At 30.7% G+C, this 20,947-nt stretch overlaps 1 protein-coding gene and 1 long non-coding RNA gene across 2 annotated transcripts; both read left to right on the top strand.

Moving 5' to 3' along the window:
- The first annotated feature begins 70 nt into the window (after positions 1 to 70).
- LOC111623534 (patched domain-containing protein 3-like) lies at positions 71 to 6,353 on the top strand. Its single transcript, XM_023366138.1, has 3 exons — positions 71 to 1,220; positions 1,464 to 1,781; positions 5,110 to 6,353. Exons 1-3 carry the CDS (start codon positions 452 to 454, stop codon positions 6,351 to 6,353), a joined length of 2,331 nt encoding a protein of 776 aa, XP_023221906.1. The 5' UTR covers positions 71 to 451.
- Positions 6,354 to 9,325: 2,972 nt separating this feature from the next.
- LOC111623528 lies at positions 9,326 to 13,872 on the top strand. The gene is made up of 3 exons (XR_002756445.1): positions 9,326 to 9,418; positions 13,159 to 13,253; positions 13,796 to 13,872. It is a non-coding gene; the product is annotated as an uncharacterized LOC111623528 (long non-coding RNA).
- The last annotated feature ends 7,075 nt before the right edge of the window (positions 13,873 to 20,947 follow it).

The raw sequence follows: 20,947 nt of genomic DNA, 5'->3' as shown, positions 1-20,947 counted from the left end.
GAAAATATTTTTAAATGTGAAAGGTACTTCATTCAATCTGATAGAATTAATCATCGAAAAGCACCTTACGCTAAATATTGTTAGGATAGTTCAGGATATTCTTAATTCAAGATAGCAATGAATAAACAGGTAAAATCACTCCACTATATGAAACATTTTAAATGCATATGCTGAAGTAATATTTATTTAAATTTTTTAGGTAAGAAGAATCGACACTTCGAAGAGAACGAAATGTTCGTGTCTTACAAACACCGTGTCCAGTATAATTGGTCAACTTGGTATAACAATTAGTCGATATCCCCTTTATTTTGTCATTGCTCCTGTCATTCTTTCTGGCTTATTATCAATTGGGCTGATTAGAATTCAAACCAACGACGACATCGATTATCTCTTAGCTGCGGACAGAGGTAAAGTTTTTGAATCAAAACAGTTTATAGAAAAGACATTCCCTATGAATTCAGGTACTTTCGATTTTATACGTCTTATTAAATTCCCAGATTTTCCAGTGATCTACATAGTAAATAATAGAAAAAGCAACATTTTACGAAAAAAATTTCTAAACGAAATACGAACTGTAGATAAGATTGCAAAAAATACCATAGCTCATGTAGATGGGAAGAATATTAGTTACGTGGACGTGTGCCAGAGTGTAGACGGCAAGTGTTCAGAAAATACTCTTATTAATCTGCTAAACAACTCCGAAAATACTATTCATGAAATATTATCATTGAAATATCCCGTTAATATAGATCCTGTAACATACGCGTACAAACTCCTTTGTTCGAATTTAGGAGGGGTGACGACAGACGACAAAGGATACGTAACTGAAGCAAAAGCCGTTCGTTTAATATATCCAACGGATGAATCGCATGCAAGTAAGAAAATGTGGAATAAAGTATGGACAAAGGCAGTTTACAACAGGTTGAGGGATTATAGTTTTCAGCATATTAAAACATTTTCCGAGCCAGTAGCGTCTACCGGTTTTCAAATAAAACGAATTTCACAGAAATTAGTTCCTTTAATAAGCGTTGCTGTGGTCGTAGTGGCTATTTTCTGCATGTCGACGAACATGACTAACAATTGGATAAAGTCCAAACCCTGGTTAGGCGTAGCTTCTGTCGTATCTGCGGGTCTGGCTGTGACCACCGCTTTTGGATTATTATCGGCCTGTGGAGTAGAAAATCTTCGGTGGAACATCTGCCTTCCTTTCATGATTCTTGGTAAGCTGATCCATAAAATACTTGTAAATACCAATATATTTTGCTTTACTAATATATTAATTCGAACACAAACCAATTATTGCTTGGCAAATCTTATCATTAAATTTTATTTAGTTTAATGATGAGATTTGACAATTGTCTGAATAAATGCAATAATTGATTTGTGTTCTAATTACTAAACATTACTGGCAGGGTTTCAATACTACCAAAATTACTAATTTATATTGTTTCGATATATTAAAGCTACGGAAGTGGACGACTCGTTTGTGGTATTGGCTTGTTGGAAGGTAACAGACTGCAATCACAGCGTAGAAAAGCGAATGGAACAGACGTATCGCAACGCAGCAGTGTCCATCACCATAACGTCTCTGACGAATTTCTTCTCCTATTGTATTGCCATGACGTCACCATTCCCGGGTATAAGAATATTCTGTTTCTATGCCGCAACGTGCGTGTTCTTCAGTTATTTCTTTCAGTTGTTTTTTTTCGGCGGATGTTTGGCATTAAGTGGATACAGAGAAGAGAAGGGTCTTCATCCTTTTACATTTAAACCAGCTTTTGGTAAAAATTTTAAAATTATTTAATATATATTAGTATTGATTTTCATAGATTTTCTACCAATACTTTAAAGCTTAAACTGTATTGAGCAAAATACTTTTTTAATGACTGGTCATTTCACTTCTGACATGACATAAGCTCCGTTAAAGGTGATTTAATTAATGGGGCGTTTGTTGTAGATTGTAAATTATAAAAATAGTTAATACAAGGTCCGTTCAAAAAGTATCGGACCTTTTTTTTCCGCGTAAACCAATGATGCGAGAGAGGCCTCCTTCGGTGGAGTTGTGGAGGGGACAGTCATGCACAGCCCTGAGTTTTTTCCCGCCTGCAGGAAGCGTCAGTCGTTGGCACTCGGCGTATGAGTGAGGTCATGTAGTGCGCTCTCGTCGGATTTCACTAAGCTGGAAAATGACTGAACAACGTGAGCAGCGATATTACATCAAATTTTGCCAAAAACCTTGGCGATACCCGAGTGTAAACCATTCGCAAGATTCAGCAGGCTTTCGGGGACGATCCTCGAGGCCAAAAAAAGCGCGGCAGGTCCGCAGCAATATCAAAGGTCATGTTGACAGTTTTTTCGACTCTCGTGGGGTGGTGTGTCGTGAGTACGCACCACAAGGCCAAACCATCGCAAAGGAGTACTACCAGGAGGTCCTTCGTCGTCTTTCCGATACAGTGCGACGCAAACGACCGGATCTGTGGTCGATCAAAACTTGGCAGCTCCATCGTGATAACGCATCCGCCCATTCTGCGCATCTGATTCGGGCTTTCGTCGCCAAACACAATACTCCTGTGGTTCGTCACGCTCCGTACTCTCTCCACATGGCTCCGTGTGACCTTTGGCTATTTCTCAAGCTGAAAATGCCGCTAAAAGGAACCCAAATTTAGTCGAGAGAAGACATCATGCGAAATGCGACGGACCGGCTGATAACCATTCCAAAAGATGCGTTCCAGCAGTGTTTCCAGCAATGGCAGGAACGCTGGGAGAAGTGTATACACTACCAAGGAGACTACTTTGAAGGGGATTACGGTTTTGTACCTCAAAGTCAATAAATTTATTTTTGCCGACCAAAGGTCCGATACTTTCTGAACAGACCTTGTACTATGTCTTTATTGTTTTAATTATAACTTAGGTTATATACTTTTAAATGTCTAAATGTAAAAAGTAAAAATTATTTGATTTTGAATATTATATTGCTTAGTAAATGTGACAAAGTAAACATAACTGTAGATTTCCATAATTCCATATTAGTTAGCTTTTCGGCGCTACCAGAAAGAAATTGAAGAATTTACACCATAAATTTTTGACGAATAAATATCGAAAGGGTAAGGAAATAGAGGAAATTGTATATCATATTCAACTAGATCGTCATGAAAGACTTATTTTCTGTTTATTAGAAATTTCAATTTGTTGATAAAACACGCCTTTACTGCCAAAATTTAGCTTTTCTACACTTTATGATAATTAAAAGTATAATAAGTTTTTAAAGAAAAAAATCATAACAGATCGCCTCAAACCAAGTTTACTGGTATTTGGTAAAGTTAGGCAACTCGTTGCTGCTTTTGTTGACATTTTTCACAATAAATGTTGCGTTTTAAAGATGTAATTTTAAAAAAATATCAAAAGCGCAACAAACTGATAAAGCAAAACCTTTTTTTGCTATCATTACATCTATCACTCATCAGTGTATACAGTATATCAAAAGATAGTAAAGAGACATATTCTAACGTCATGAATTTAATGTTAACATTTTTATATATTTGTTTGTGCCTAGAATAAAGGCAAGTGGACGAATGTTCCCAGCATCTAAAGAAACAACCGATGAAGTTTTTAAACTAATCGTTTTGAATTCTATGTCCTACAATTAGAAACGGTATAACCTTTGTTGCTTTGGGCAAATGACTTCACGGTGTCGAGTGTGTCGTGTTAAACATTCTTTTTATTACGCACGTAAAAACTAATAGAAGCACTAATTAAATCAGGGTGGCCAATAGTTTTTGCCCCCCGGGCTGAATTGGAATAAAAACATGTTCCACGGACCGAACTAAAGGCTTCCCTAGGATGATTTGAGGTGGTGCGAGATCTATTGTGCTGTCACCTCGTAGAGACTGGATTGTAGATAGAGATTACAGATACATTTTTCACATTATCATGCATTATCAACAATCTACGCTGTACTTACGAGATTTGTAATGGAGTGTTAACACTAAACGAACAGTGAGTTGTTGACCTTTTTTTTTAGACTTCAGAATTTTCTTTCGAGCTATTCGGCCTTCGGTACCTCATATTGTAAGATTGATCGCGGGCCACATAAATTCATTAGACGGGCCGGATCTGGCCCGCAGGTCGTATGTTCGCCATGCCTGAATTACATTCTACTTTCAGAGCCCGTCATAAAGCGTATATTTGAACTGGTAGTAACAAATAATCTAGAACATTCTTGTCGTCATACAGTGAAAAAATTCAGATTAAGCAAGACAATCTCATACAACACAGACAAATATTTACCAAAAATTGATATAGACTCTGTATAAAATCATCATTATTAAATTAATATATATATTGTCAACTTGGACGTTAATTATTAAGACAATTATACTGGTTTTTAATTTTAACGCAAGAATTGAGGAAAAAGACTTTCTTCATTGAGATATCTGTACACGTTTTACTTATACTTACAGGTAAGCTTCAAGTGGTAGACTTATTTCTTCTTTTTCACAAGTTCTTAGGTACCAGACCTCTATTTAATTCTATTTCTTTTGACAGTTTCTCACCTTGCATATTCTTAATCACCAGAATAGCGGCTGCTGAATTTTCAAATTAAGAATTTTTTCCTCAGTTCTTGCGTAAAAATTAAAAATCAGTATAATTGTCCTATTAATAATTAATGTATAAGTTGACAAAATATATATTAAAAAACTAAAGAACAGTAAGGCAAGAATAATTAATCATTATTATATCTTTGCAATTAAGGATAAGTCAATAAAATGTTTAGTTAAATTAGAACTAAGTGAAAATACGGTACCATTAAAATATCACCATTTTCACTGATATGGAATTTGGATTGCAAAGAATGTTTTAAATGTATTCCATCTCAAATTTCGTCTGTAGTAAAGTGGTTTCTTAATCTGCTACAACATACAATCGATTCCTTTCATTCATTTTTTCTACTAACAATATTATGGTTAATTGGTTTGTAAAATTTCTGTAAAGTTATGCTTTTGCTCATTATAGTTTCCATAACATTACGTAGCATAAGAATTATTTATTAATATTAAATATCATAGAAATGAACTTAATTTATCTATAAAACATATTTTTATTTTACAGAAACTATTGGACAAAGTGACTATTGTAAAGAAGAAAGTGAAGACTGTTTTATGAAGTTCTTCAGAGATACATTTTCAGCTTTTATTTTTCATCCTGTATCACGAATTCTTATTATTTTATCGTATTTTATATTACTGTCAATTAGTTTATGGGGTGTTATGTCCTTACAGGAGGGACTAAATGTTTACAAATTCGATTCAGAAAGCTCCGAACTTACACAGGGATATCATGTTTTATATAAATATTTTACCGAATACCCTTTTGCGGTTCATGTCGTAATTAACGAAACTTTAGATTATTCTAATCCACGAGTTCAGGAGTCAGTTAATGATTTCATGCAAAAATTTCACACAATTGAAAATATAGCCGGACAGGAGTACGAGCTTTCTTGGTTAAAATATTATAAGGAATTACAAAATCATCCCATTTCGAAGTATTCTTTAAGGGGTTACGATCTGACTCAGAAGGAAGATTTTATGGATGCACTTAAAAACATCTTCTTCAAATTCACAGGAGCCAAGCAATTTGAGAATGACATCATTTTTAATCACAATTACACTGATATTGTCGCCAGTCGCTTTTTATTCTTAGCGAAAGATGTTTCGAATAGAGTAACAGAATTCAAAATAGTAAACGATTTATCGAAAATAGCCGAAGAAGCGCCATATTCCGTTGTAATCCATACATTGATAACACCTGTTATGGAGCAAGGAATCGTTATCAGACAAATATCGTTTCAACTGTTCTGGATCACTTCCTTGTTAATCTTCGGCATTTTTGTTTCTTTAATTCCGAATTTGCATTGCGCTCTTATTGTCGCTATCTGCGTCGTGTCCATCACCCTGCAGACGATAGGATTTGTGTCTTTATGGTCAGTCAATTTGGATATCGTGTCTCTGATTAGCTTGACTCTTTGCATCGGATTTTGTGTCAATTATCCCACTCACATATGCTATTGTTTCATTAATTCATCACAAGCAACGACTGAAGAAAAGTTAAAAGATTGTTTATGTCACGTAGGTTTCCCGTTAATTCAAGGGGCAATTTCTACTGGATTAGTATTGTTAATCGTCGCCTATTATAATATATTTGTATACACCATTTTCGTTAAAATCGTTTTCGTAATTGTACTGCAAGCCACATTTCACGCATTGTTTGTTATTCCTACAATCATCTCGATAACTTCGTTATTTACAAAAGGATGTCAAAATAGCAGAGAATCCACATTCTGCGGATGCACGTAGATGTTATCATTTATAAATGTACGAGTAATTAAAAGCCTAAACATATAATTTACAATTCACGTAATTTTAGAATAAATTCAATTTTTGGAAATGGGCATTATATAAATAGAGTTCAATATTTCTTAAATTTTCTTTCACGATTTACACTATTCTAGATGTTTAAAAATAATCATTATTTATTTTATTCTGCTCGCATGAGTATATTTTATTGGTATATATGATTTCTAACAGCAGCATATTAGATATTTCATACTGCATGGATATAGTGAACTACAACAACTACTTACAGTTCAGAATTTTGCAGGAGCAATGAGCTAATAAAGATTAAGCTGTTGATTAAATTATATTTGTTTTTTAGTTCATAAACTCGCTATAACATGCAACTATAATAGCAATGTCTTGTTATAATAAATAAATTTTTATCCAGAAAATATATATAAAAGTATAAAAATATTTCAAAATATGTTTGAATTCAATTAAAGAACAAACGGTTGAACAAAGTACAGAAAATCTGTAGTTGTAAATAGCCTCTGTGGATGTAAGAAATTTTATTATAGTTTAGTAAAGTGTCTTCCCATCTGTAGTACTAATAATTACACTAGACAATATACATCAGATCTATTGTAATTATATTTTTACAATAAATTTTTAAAGTACTAAGCTATTCGTGTTTCAAAAGTTTACTTTATTTTCAATATTATACCAGATACACAATAACACAAAAATATATGTAATTCGCCTGTAATTTTAAAATAGTTGAATTTGCAATTTCCTGAAATATTCAATAACGAATACGACTTTCGGTACTTCATAATTAGGATATAATTAATATACCAAATTTGATATAGTATGAACAGATAATTGTCTGATTTTCCTGTTTTAAATATAATTCATATGATATATGTGGCCTGTAATTTATCTATTTTACTGTATTTATTAAAGTGCTTCAGATAAGCTATTTAAAAGCTGTTAAATATTTTCTAGTGTATTCACGTCTAAATAACAAAACGATATTTTTTTTCTAACTTTATTTGATAGTTATACTCTATTCACACTGCACAGACGTCAATTAAACTAAATTCAATAAATAAAAATAAATTCAGAGGTTCGTAATGAATGTCATACTTAACTTCTGAATGTTAACGGCTATTGATGTCGGTGTATAAATGGCTATTTCTTGTTTTCATCAGAAATAATGTAAACTACTTTTGTTTCTGAGTGCAAAGAATGTTTTATGCGTAGTTCCATCTTAAATTTCGTCTGTAGCAAAGTCATTTGTTTATATGCTACAACATAAAAGCGATTGTACCTATTAATACGTTGTATTAAAAAACTTATTAAGTGGTTATAATTAACATAAAGTCATCTATCATCATTCTGACTAAACACAAGTTAACTCTTAAGTTTTCATTAATTAATATTTATTGTGACAACCGCACAATACCGTGCTGCAATTTTTTAATTATATTTTTAATTTAGAATACGAACTCTTCAACAGAAATTAGTGATAATTCTTATTTCAATTAACATCATTATTATTACTATTATTGCGTTACAGTTCTTTTACCGTCTTTAATTCTTGATTTGTTTTATCCTGGCTGCTTTACTAGAGCCATTGAGCTTATAGCCCGATCTTTCGTCAGTTCGTTTCGCTTTAATAATCAGGTTTATGAAGAAAAACTTTAAATTTCCGGACTTCCCTTGAAAAACTCAGAATTTAATGTTTTACTTAAGAACGAGCCTTTATACAAGAAGAAAAATTGCAGTTTTTTCTTGCAGTAGAAATTGATTCAGAAAATCTTGGCCAACTTCAAATATACACCCGCAACACGATGCGACGTCGAAAGAGCTTTCAGATCAACTTGAATAACAACAGGAGCGTGTTGAGGCTTATTCATTAAAAAATCCTGCAAAATTGAAAAATAGGGTATATATTAACAAATGTTAACGTTTACTTCAATCCATATTCAATAGTTTTTGTTATAAGCAAGTATAATACACTATTGACGAATGCAGAGAATGGAGGAAGTAATTCTAATTCCTGTTAGAATAGTGTTACATTACTCGAATTTTTTCTTATTGACTCAGAAAAGAATTTATTTAATAAATAATTAATTTTCCACCATTTTAAATAACTTTTTACACCAATGTGCATTGTTGTGTTGTGTTTTTCAAATTTAAACCTTTAAAAAATAATTATTGTTAAATTAGTTTTCACTATTTCGATAGAATTATAACTTACAAAAGAAAACAATTCCGTTTCGTTTTGATTACGAGCAATTTGCTCACATGTCAGTCTGCCATTCTACTTGTTGCTGTTACAGGTCGTCGGCTGCTATAACATTTATACCTTTGAAAAAATTTCCAGCGCTAACTTTATTCAGATCACACGCGGAAACTTCATTTAATAATCAGAAACTAGAGAATGAAATAAAAACAGCAATTCGTATACCTGTCTTCACGTGCGTTTAATATTTATAGGAAGGAGAAAATCTAAAGGAAGAAAATAAACAAAACGACAAATAAACAAATAAAATTTTAGTAAAAATATGTTTCGTAATTTTAGAGATTTAGCTGGTGGAGATTAAAAACTTTCCCAAGCTTTTGCATTTCGAATGAGTAGATCGACTGTTTGCACCATCATTAATGAAACTTGTCAAACTATTGGCAAATAATTACGTAAAGATTTCACACAGAAAAGAATTTGCCGATTTTGCTATCGAATTTGAAAAAAAAGACTAAGTTTTGCTCATTGTGTTAGTGCAATGAATGTAGTGATTTAAAAATTGCTGTGACACCCAGAGTTTTTCAATATGAATTTCGATTAAAGATATTTACGCTACGCCGATCGGGTTGACATTATCGATAAACTGTCGACGAAGAGAAAACCCAAAAATAAAACGACTTCAAATACGCTTAGCACGCGTCATCATTTTGGTAAGCACGTTTTTCATTGTTGCGTAAACAATAAATATCAACAATACATTTTCGGCGATTGTCGAAGCGATTTGTTAGATTAAATAGGTGTCGAATGCGAATTTAGTTTTAAAAAATGAATATTTCTTGTAAGTTAAATTATATTTTTATTGTATAATTGTATTAACTCTTTTATAACGTGTTCGATATAAAAACAAAAACATAAAATTATTAGTATTTTCTTACCAAATGTTTCAAAAGTTTTATAACCAAGTTATTTGTTGATAAGGAATTCATCCTCTCACTTGAATACGAACGATCCACAAAAATCTAATATAAATTAATAACATTTACAGTGATTAGATTTTAATCACATTAATAAATAAATGTAATTGTGGTTGTTTTCCAGCTAAAGTAACGCGTTTTCTCTTTGTCTTTTTTACGTTCAAAAATTTGTTGAAATATTTCTGAAATTTTATAATTTCGTAATTACGTTAAAAATATTTTCATTGTAATCAGTCATTAAAAAATTGTGCATTTAGCACGAATTTCGAAACAGAGAAGAGCAGTAAAAGCTATCAGTTAACATGCACCAAGAATAGTTTCATACTTAACTTTGATTTATTAAATATTTTTAATCAGAAAGTGTCACTTATTTTAAACATGAATTCTTAGGAACCTGAAAATTATAATCAGATATTTCTTAGCGTCATTAACGATATTTAACTTTGCAGTTGTTTTCTGCTGGAGACAATTCGAACGTTAAAGGTATTTTCTGCACACGAATAATAATTTATTATGTTATTTCTACATTTCTGCGTAATAGAAAGATGCGAACAGAAATGACATCAACATTTTCAAAATAAGATAAGATATTCAATAATAAAATTAAAATCTATTGTTAATTTAAAATAATCTTATGAAAAATTGTCACGACTATAATCTATAGGCTAATGTACCAGTTTTTAATGTATACTTACGACTTTATTTTGAGTACATTTCAGATTTAGGTCATTGAACAATGCTATATTTCTATATTTACAAAATGTTTTGGTCTATTATATTATTCATCGATATTGCTTAATACAGATACAGCAAATAAATCGATGTTCGCCGCTAGATAAATGCAAACACTGCTCATTTATAAGAAAATACTTGTAACTGTGACAATGCTGAATGGCCTCCCTATACTTCGGCACCACGTGATCGAAGGGTCGACATCACGTCGGCGAAGATCGCAATGACAAGTTTCGTCAGGATGACACTACTGTGTCTTTACGGACAGACACAGAAACTGTTGTGTTCTCGCTCGAACGATCGCGTGTGTGAGCGAACGGATTTGGGATGGAGAGAGAGACAGCGCACCGGAAGTGACTTACTCAGAGACTGGCCAACGTAACAATTATTTAATTGGTAACTATAGGCCATACAGGGCATAAAATATATCGATTTGAAATATGCTAGCTGTTAGAGATCTTTGCTACAATTGATATTAGATATAGTTAATAGACATTAAAATAAATGTAAGATTTCGGGTACAGTTCCGTGGTTCTCGAGAGAGAGAGAGAGAGTTTACATAAGTTGCGCGTGGCGATAAATACCTTGAGTTTTAATGAGTTGCTAGTAGGTCTTGACAACGAAGTTAGTCCAGTTAAGCAATCAAATATTTCTGGTCGATGTTAATCCAAAGAATAGGCACTTAAATAAGTCCGTGGTCCAGTGAAAAGCACAACGCACAGGGAAAAAGATACGAAACTTGAGACTGATCTCTTCGAGTACGGGCGACGTCTGCTCACTTTGTTGTTCTGTTTTCAAATTATATTGTTGGAACGGAGATTTGAGGTCGAAAGGTGATGAGAAAGCGTCATTAATAAGCCTGAGAACATAACAGATGTTTAGCTCCTATGTTTAAAAGTTGACAGTTATTAAACGAAAGTATAGCTACACTGTGAAGTGATGAAATGAGATAAACATACTAGATTCGGATCCTCACATAACGAAAGAGTAAAATGTTCTTAGCCTGACGATGGCCAACTGATTTGGCTGAAAACGTTAGCTTTACATTAAATTTTTTCTCAGCAAATTAAGGTGTTTTGTTTTTTGAAAGAGTAAAAAATTATTTCTAATTTGTTAAAATTAACCACTTTTTTTCTTTATTTTTTTTATCGTTGCTTCTGGAGTATAAAAATATAAATAATCATTTCATTATTTACATTTTTATACTTCATCTACAAACTCAATATTTAAAGCACATTTTACTCAGACTTTTTATTCAGTTGTATTAATGAAGATAAATTAAGCTTCTGAGTATACGCTAATAAATATTCGTTCATTTATTTCGACTAACAATAACTTTTCAATAGTATTACATTTTCAGTTGATTTTATGATTGAAGCGGGTATTAATTGATCTTTCTTTATTTTAATTATTATTATTTTTTTGATTTCCTATAGAAAAATTTTCTATACCTATAGAAAAATTCTATTCTATATTTTTTTTAACTCGATAGACCATTATCGTGAAGGTTGCAGACAGCGTAGTAGAATACGCGGAACAACGTTATCAGTTCAAATCCAAGACAACTGCTGATAATACGTAAAATTTTCCGTGAATTTCTAAATTATTTTTGCTGACTTCGTTGTCGTTTTGCCAAAATATATGCATAAAACTTCCATTAAGAAATTTATTTCCAAATTTTTAATGGTACTATTCTCATAATTAATATACGATAATAGTTCTGTTCCAATATTAATGATATTAAGAGAAATGTGTGTTTTATATAAACAATAATAATTACTCCAATGCACCAGAATAATTCGATACATTTATTTTCGTATAATACTTGATTAATATTCGTATTAAATAATTTATTTACCTCTTGGAGAGACAGATGAGTTACTAAGCTTCGAAGTGGATGAAAGAAATCGTCTCTCTTCCCACACTAATTTCCCATATACAAAAAAAAACCTGCAAAGATTTTGTATTTCTCGACATTGAAGGTTCTCTGAGTCTAAAAAATGTAAAAATTTGAGGATTGTTGTTTGACTAATCGTTATACTTTTTTTTATGTAACAGCGGCGATAAAAAATGCACTAGAAAATTTACTTACAAGTGACGAAAGTGGAGTTTCGTTCTCCACTAATTTAAGAACTTTAATCATTATTTATAAGTAAAAATTTTAATGATATTTATTCACTTCAAAACTGGTTTCCTGCATACGGTAGAAACAATGGAAAGTCAAAACTGAAAAAAAAGCTAGCTACCTGAAATTACCCGGCTTTACTACACGTGTTTAACATCGAAATAAGGAAGTTTTTCATAGAAATTCCTTTCCGAAGATCTTTCCCTCTGCAAATCGCCCACGTGTTGGGTTGCCGAATTCCATTAAATTAAATGAACAAAATCATATTTGTGTAATCATTATAAATCAATGGTTCCCAAACTTTATCTGGTATGCCCTGGGACCCTTTCTCATAACAAAAACCTGACCACGAACCCACAAGTGAAATAACTCTACACAACTGTATTATATCAAAACTACAAATTTAATGTTGATGTCTGGAAATAGTAAATGATGAATGTAAATGTAAAATATAAATAAAACATTTTGATATTTAAAGTAATATTTATTAAAATCACTAGCTAAAGCTGGCTAATTTTTGAAAAACGGGTATACTNTTTCTTTATTTTAATTATTATTATTTTTTTGATTTCCTATAGAAAAATTTTTCAGAATTTCTTTCCAGAATAACAATTTCATGTGTTCATTTGGTGTAAACTGTTTATGATTTGCTTTGATTCTCTTTTTCAAATTACTATATAATTTTGAATTCAGGCAAAGAAATATTTACGAATGTCTGTGTTTATTGTGTTAACTTTTAATGTCTAGGTTATGAGTATGAAATGGAAGGTTTATCTGATCGAAAAGAAGTGACCGCGGAGGATTCTGTCGACGTAATAGTATATATTATTTTGGATCTGGCGGTAAGTAAGAGAAGAAAAGAAGCAAAATCGTCTTCTTCTGTAAGTTACAATTTAATAAAAATAAATGAAACTAATTTTAATAATTTTAAAACACAGTCCTTCCTAAAATAGGAACCCCTATTTATTACTTTTGTGTTCCAGGCAATACAATTTTTGCGACTGACCTTTCATTTTAGGCTACTGGCCAGTAAAACGTTAAAAAGTCCTTTAAAATACCCAAGACAACTTCCAATTAGAAATACAAACATTTTAAAAATAATTCCTCTTTTGGGAAAAACTGTCTTAAAATTATTAATTAACTATAATTGTTGCCGTAGGACGAGAATCCTCAAATTAAACTAATTTAATAATTCTTATCAGTTAAAAATTTACAACTAAAAAACCCGTGACAACTATGCACAATGTTATAAAATGTATTACTTAAAATAAATGGAAATCGTTTATTTATGATTAAATAAATATTTTCTAAGTTAGTAAAATAGAAGCAATACGAGTATTGTGAGATTATCCTATCAGGAATCAAAAGTTTTCAATTTTTACAGGAATCCGCTGAGAAATTGGGCATGGACCAAGATCCATTGGAATGAGATGAAGAAGTGAATGTCATGGATGAAGGTGAGGTCACATAAAGATTATAACTTAATATTAAAATTAAGGATAATTAATATTAAGAAACTTAATATTAATTAATATAATTAATTAATATTAAGAAACTTAATATTAATTATCCATCCGCAGTCATTCACGTGTGTCGGAGTCGTAGTTTATTATATTCGAAACAATTCAAAATATAGCATTAATTTCAAAATGTTCATTTCCACTAATATTTTATTTGTGAGATCAACCGGGACGTAGAGCTCAATCTACGCCACTTACGGGCACTAGTCGGTAAGACCAGTTCTCTAGCTTTGATAGGAGAGCGTAAACAAAGATGATCTGAACCGCGAAGTTCAGACGTTCGTCAGGATTCCTTGACACCAGTTAATCAAACTTATTATACGCGGATTAACACGCGGTTTCGATCTGATTCGGAATAAATTGAGGAGACTTTCTTATAAAATAAAACAAGAGTAAATTTAATAAATCTCAAACAAACGAATACAAAAATTTCGATTACAATCATTTAGCGACAAGCTAGAGGCTACGACCTTTTCTATGCTAATGCGCGATCGAGAGAGAGAGCTCACAAAATGATTCTAAACATACGACCTGTTAGTTGTCGTCGTCTTCGTTTCTGTAGGTAGAGGACCCCTTCATATAGAGTTCATATTACTTTCATACGGGAGATCAATTGGTGCACAAAATATAAAGATATCACTTCTTCTCAGTGTAGACTCGGGTCTTAGTGTATCGGACTCCGTTTAGGGCGTTGGCCATCAAGAGGAAAACTGCGTGGAGTTTAGATGCTTCGGATCTGTCGAAGAACTCCTCGAATTCTGACTAATTTCCCCTTTTATTCCAAAAATTTCGTCCAATCATCGGCTTGAACTTCGTTCATGTGAGCGGATGAAAGGGGAATCGAAGAGGGGTCGAAAGTTCTCATCTAAGCGAGATTTTTAACGGATAAGGGAAAAACAGAGGATGTACGGACTTCCCTTAACGGAAGTAGCATCTGTTATCTATCTTTTCCCACGTCTAAAACACTAATTTTTCACAAAACGAAGTAATAATTTGTGTCGATATTTAAGCATATTTAATAAAAATTATTAAATGAGGCCTAGGGCCTTTCGGATCTCACATATTTATTTCGTCAAAAATAGTTTAGATTATAATTTTTGTTACTTAACAGCAATATGTGTCTGTCTGTGTTCACGTCTATTTCGTTTAATATCTCAGAATACGCTAGCATTAAGATAAAAAGTTTGCACGGTAACATTCATGTAAAGGGAATCGAGACTATTCAATTTTGGTAACTAAAGGTCGAGGGGAGGGGAATAGTGCAAGGTATTTTCAGAGGGGTCAGACTTAATAAAAATTTCTCACAAAATATGTATACATGTGAAATAGACCCTTGTGGAACTGTGACATCGACAAATAAATTCGAATTGTTGTTTCTACTGAAAACTTTTTATTGTCTGAAAAAAAACTATCCTCCCAACGCAGTTACGTAGATGACTGGCACGATTCTGTAGTTATTAGAAACAGTATTATGTACAGGGGAAACTACTAATTTAAAATGAAAAATTTATAATTGTAAAGAATATAATGAAAAATTGCAATTCAGCATTATGGCACCACAATATGTTTGCAGGTTACAACTAAGCTTAATATTTAAGAAATAAAATTAATTTATAATAAACAATCTCGGCTGAAGCTTTTTGCTGTTTTACTTTTCATAAAACTGGCAAATGTTTTCGATTACAGAATGGGAAATATCTGAGCTTATATTTATATTCATAGTGACTGTGTATTTTTAACTTACTGTTTACACATGTGTACTGCTTTGTCATATATTTTATACATTAAACATCATACGTATATATATTTAAAAACGTTTAATTCTGGCTTAATTTGAGATAATAAATAAATACTTGAATACGTACACATATTTCACAGTAAGACAAATATTTTACAATGAGCCTTTGATAAGGCTCGATTAAGGCTTAATTGCTTTTTAATGTTTTTTTTTAATGGGAGTTTTTATCAAAATTAATTAATCGTTCTAAAGTTGTAGTGCAGCGATTTCCTTCGGTAAAGTTATTTAAAGCTGCTTTCTGATGTCAAAAACGACCTCCGATAGTTTTTTAATTTTTTTTAATAAATAGATTTTATTATATATATGTTTAATTAATTAGGTGGGGTCAGAAATCGAAATAAAAATTATAATTTTTTTAAAAACATTTAAAAATATAGGTTTAGTTTCTAGTCACCCTACTTTAAACCTTTTCCTCCCGAGACGTCTATGAGAATGTCACGGGAAATACGTCATCAGCTGTTCTCAAGGTCATTCAGATGTGTAAACAATGACTCATTGGTGTTAAATTTCACAGAAAGGAGAGACAAAGCAAACTAAATGATAAAGCTTTTTAACCAAAATTAACGCATTTCTGTCGTTTTTTTTCAGTTTTAAGTATTTTTTTATGCTTAATTAAAAATTTTTTTAAAAAAGTGGACAAAAAGCGGTTAATGTATTGTCTTTTTTGAGAAATGTTAGGAATTATTCACTTATTAGGACTTATTTTCGCTATTTTATCAAAGAATGTTTTTAATTGAAATTATTCTAATACGAATAAATTATCAGCAATAAACGTAATAATTTTTTTAAGCAATATAAATTTTATGCCTGGAGCACAAGTGTAAAATAACATAATACATTGGAAAACATAAAAGAATTTTAGTCATGTTTTTAGCCAGATATTGCTTTTTCTTATCAGCTTCTTTCGTTATATCGTTTTTATTTTAAAACACGTAAATTCCGGTAATGGTCACGAATTGAAGCTTACAAAAAGAGGGACAAAAAGTGTCTTCGATTGAAACAAAACTTAGTAAGCATGTTGCCCTAAAACAAACAGATCCTTATCAAAATAATAGGACCCACATCTCAAGCGTTTAAGAAAAACCGGCATCTATAAATTAACCAATTAGCTTATAAATCTTTGGAAGTTTCACAAATATTCGTAATTGCTTTTTTTGTGTAAAGAAATTATCTTATTATTATACCGTATCATTAGCATTATTATTGCTATAATTATTTCCCACGTTTAGAGCTTATAAAACAAGAGGTGAAAATGTGACGTTACTTCCTGTTTAGCAAAAGTAAAGCATGTACAGATTTAACTGTTGTGTGTTGTTAAAAAAAGGCTTTATTTTTCATATCGATTTTCAGATTTAATGTTATTTTTATATCCGAAATATAACAAACATGAGTGCACGAGGAAATTGTTTATAACACTAACAATGAACAAAAGCTGCGACTAAGCTACGCGACTTTCACATCAGGCTTCTATATTATGTCTGTTTTCAGTAACGTCTGAAGCTTATTCGATTGTGGTGACATAATATGTAACCATGAGTGAAAAAACACATGGCAGAGCAATCTTGTAAGAAAAATATACAATTATTAGAAAAACATCAGATATTCCAGCATACTTGACAACTTGTTACCTGTATGGTATAGGACTAACACACTTTTACTATTATGAATGAACTTTCTGGTTGTTTTGTGTTCATTCTGTGACCTGTATACATCTTTTTTTAATTTTAAAATTAATTAGAAATTTGTAAAAAATATAAATATTTTTTCTAATTTTATGTCTGAAGAACACCAAGGAAATTATTTCAGTCAACCGCATCGTGAGTTTGCCAATCTAAAGATAAGAGACAAAATGTAGAGGAATGGCACCCGAAAAATCTAAGACGTGTCACTTCGGGATTTTCGATTTATCTGGATATTTACCAGAAATACTGAACAATATGATGACATTAATCGATCTGTTATCCGGCTGTCTATCAGAAATAGTTTATAACAAAGCTATAAGAATATTCTTACAGTAAGAGTGACGAAAATCCAAAATTATAGTTTTTAAGAAAAGTTTAAGAAAACAAAACTCAGATTCTTGAAATTTAACACGTCCACATAATAATGTACACAGTGATTCAATAATACAGTAATAAAATATAATGAAATAATGGTTTATATTGTTAAAAAGAAAATATTTACGTTTGTTCATCCGAATATATTCATATCAGAAAAATTTCAATAAAGATATTCAATTTTAACAAAAATTACTTTTTTGGAAGTAAATTAAAATAACAATAATAACAAATTTTATGAAATAATTTTATTTCAGAACATTTCTAAGTGTTTGATGTTTGATCGTTGTAGAGGTAGTTGTTACTAATAAATTTAGAATATTAAGTTATAAATGTTATAAATTTAATAATTTGAAATTATTGTTCATATTGGCTTATTAGTGAATACCAAAAATCGGTATTTCATTCCGTGAAATGAGGGATTTTCTCACGACACTTGATGGATAATTTGTATGCAGATTCTTGCACGTGAGAACTACAAGAAAGTGACTTCGTGTAGACGACCGTGGAGATTTTTCTTGCAACATCCGACACACGAAAAGCAGCGAAACATACATTCATAAATAAGAGAGATGGAAATGCATTCATAGCGAAACCACAATACCGTAGTTTGTTACTACGATAAACTAGAAATCGATCTTGCTTTATATTTTAGAAAAATTTTTATATTATATAATAAAATTCTAGAATACATGTTGCAATCGGAGTTTGTAGTTTCATGAATATCGGTAATTAGAATAAAAGTAATAATTTTATTTTGGACACGTCTTTTAAAATTAGACGATAAAAGTTTATAATACCATAAACTAGCGTATTATAAACTTCACAGATTGGATTCAATGTCGAATGATTACACACATAATTGGTGGTCGGCATAGCTAAATCTGTTAGAACGACTTAAATTACCATTTCTATGGCTAATTCAGGATCCTCATTTGAAAGAATGTAATCATCCGTTAATTTAAAACTGTGATGTGAACGAATTGAAGAAGATTGGTCTCTGTTATAAAAAAAACAAGCACTTTCAATTATATTGTAGCACTAAAATGACTTTTATCTGTAAAGATTATTTGCTTGTGAATATAAATTATTATGCTAAACACTAAGTTTTCATTTCAGATGCGTTGAAAGTTATATTTTAATGTATAATATATTACATTAAAAATATATCCTATAAAAAATATATAGTCACTGTATTAAGAAAATACCCGAAACTTGGGATCGTATTTTTTAACTCCTTTTGTAACGACATCAAGTTCATATAAATTAATATGCGGTACTCGTCATTTTATTCTATTGTAAGCAGAATAATTCAAAATATATGAATAAATAATTATTCGATTTAAACAAAAAACGCAATTTTCCGACATTCCTAACTTCCTTTTGTGAGAAGATGCAAATCTTGAAACTTGTCCAAACGGAAACTTTTAAAATTGTAAATTATAGATAATAATTGTTCCACATGAATCGTTCCTCCACACTCTCAATAATAATAATAAAATGCCTGTATTCTTGGACTGAAGAAAGTTCAATTCTCAATACAAATACAGCATTATTTTAATTTATAAACTGAACGTTTTCTTCAAAATAAATAAATTTGAAAAAATGCGCTGTTTAAATAGAGAAATTTTTTACAATTCTTACAAATAATAAGTAAAGTGAAACACGATTTACGACTAAAAAGCTACACATAAATCTTTCTACTTCGAAACAAGATTACGTGATAAAATATGATTAGGAAAAATAAAGTTTCGTGTCTGCTAGCAGACAACTTAAAACAAATGAAGGACTAAATTTTTCAATAATAAAATAACAGTTTTCCGGTTAAAGTTTTTCAGACTATTTAAATATAAAAATCGAGCAACGAGTTCATTAACTTTTCCTGTAACGTTTGGGATTGTCATTTGTTATATTTCGTGGATGTATTTTTTGTAAGCAAATTAACACACAACATCATTTAAAAGTCAAGAAAATGTATTTTTATATTATAAGCAATTATTTGCATTATAAACTAGCTAAAGCCGTTCGGCGAGTCTTATCATTTGATCTTAAACCTTCATAATAAACAATAGCCTATTGTCTTACAAAAAATTCATGTAGTGAAGTATTGAATGTCATTTTCCTTACTTTATAGTCCTACGATGATGATTGTGACTTTTGATAGCAGTAAATAAAAAAACAAATGCAGGAAGTTGGTATTTACATATTTATTTAAAATATGAACATTAATGCACAATGAATAACAACAATTATTACATTAACTAAAAATATTTCAGATAAAAATTTTTACAATAAAGATGGTGTCGTTAAGCAAACACGTATCTTAATAACAATAGCTTTATTTATTATTTTTTAAAAAATATTTTTATATTATAATTCTTGTAATAGAATATAAAAAACAATGTAATTTCTTTCGAAACACAACAAGACTTTGTTTTATGAAATATGTGATTAAATATAATATCAAGTGCAATTACAGACGTTCTGAAAAATAATTAAATAGTAATTTACAATAGTTTTTCTATTGTTAAATTTTTATTTTATAAATATACAAACATTTCTGAAATTTTTCTGAAAGGTTTGTATATTAAGTAAATTAAATCTATTAAGTTTTGATGTGTAGAAGTTGAAGTAAGAGCTGATAATGAGTTGTCACGTGTTAAACCTCGAGGAGGGTGAAAATTCATAATACTGTATTATGATTCGTTATTAGCGTTTAAAGTTTGTTATAAACTCAGTTTAACCTTGAAAATGTGACTTTTGTCATTTTATAATACTTGATAATGTAAAAGAATTTTAAAATAAAACAACATTAATAGATAACACCAAACTAACTTGTAAATTTGTTATACTCTTTGCATTTTCTGCAAAGAATAATGACAAATATTTATACTTTACACTGCTCAGGTTGAATTTTTTGTAAGAATAAACCAAACAAATGTGTTTAGTTTATTATAAACTATACCAGTGACAATGCTGTACGAAAAGACAATTTTTTTATTTATTTAAATTTTTACAAAATTAAAAGAATTATAAAACTTTTCTATACCTATAGAAAAATTCTATAGGTATTCTATTTTATATTTTTTTTACCTCGATAGACCATTATCGTGAAGGTTGCAGATAACGTGGTAGAATACGCGGAACAACGTTATCAGTTC

Source organism: Centruroides sculpturatus, unplaced genomic scaffold (assembly GCF_000671375.1).
Source record: "Centruroides sculpturatus isolate CEXI.00-Female unplaced genomic scaffold, Cexi_2.0 scaffold288, whole genome shotgun sequence".
NCBI classification, from domain to species: domain Eukaryota; kingdom Metazoa; phylum Arthropoda; class Arachnida; order Scorpiones; family Buthidae; genus Centruroides; species Centruroides sculpturatus.
Note: the sequence above shows the minus strand (reverse complement) of the source record. Positions and strands in the feature narration are given on the sequence as shown.

Excerpts from the sequence above, each read along its gene's own strand:
- LOC111623534 (XM_023366138.1), top strand. The coding sequence starts at position 452 with ATGAATTCAGGTACTTTCGATTTTATACGTCTTATTAAATTCCCAGAT. Across the intron at positions 1,221-1,463 it reads CCTTCCTTTCATGATTCTTG|CTACGGAAGTGGACGACTCG; the intron begins GTAAGCTGATCC and ends GATATATTAAAG. Across the intron at positions 1,782-5,109 it reads TACATTTAAACCAGCTTTTG|AAACTATTGGACAAAGTGAC; the intron begins GTAAAAATTTTA and ends TTTATTTTACAG.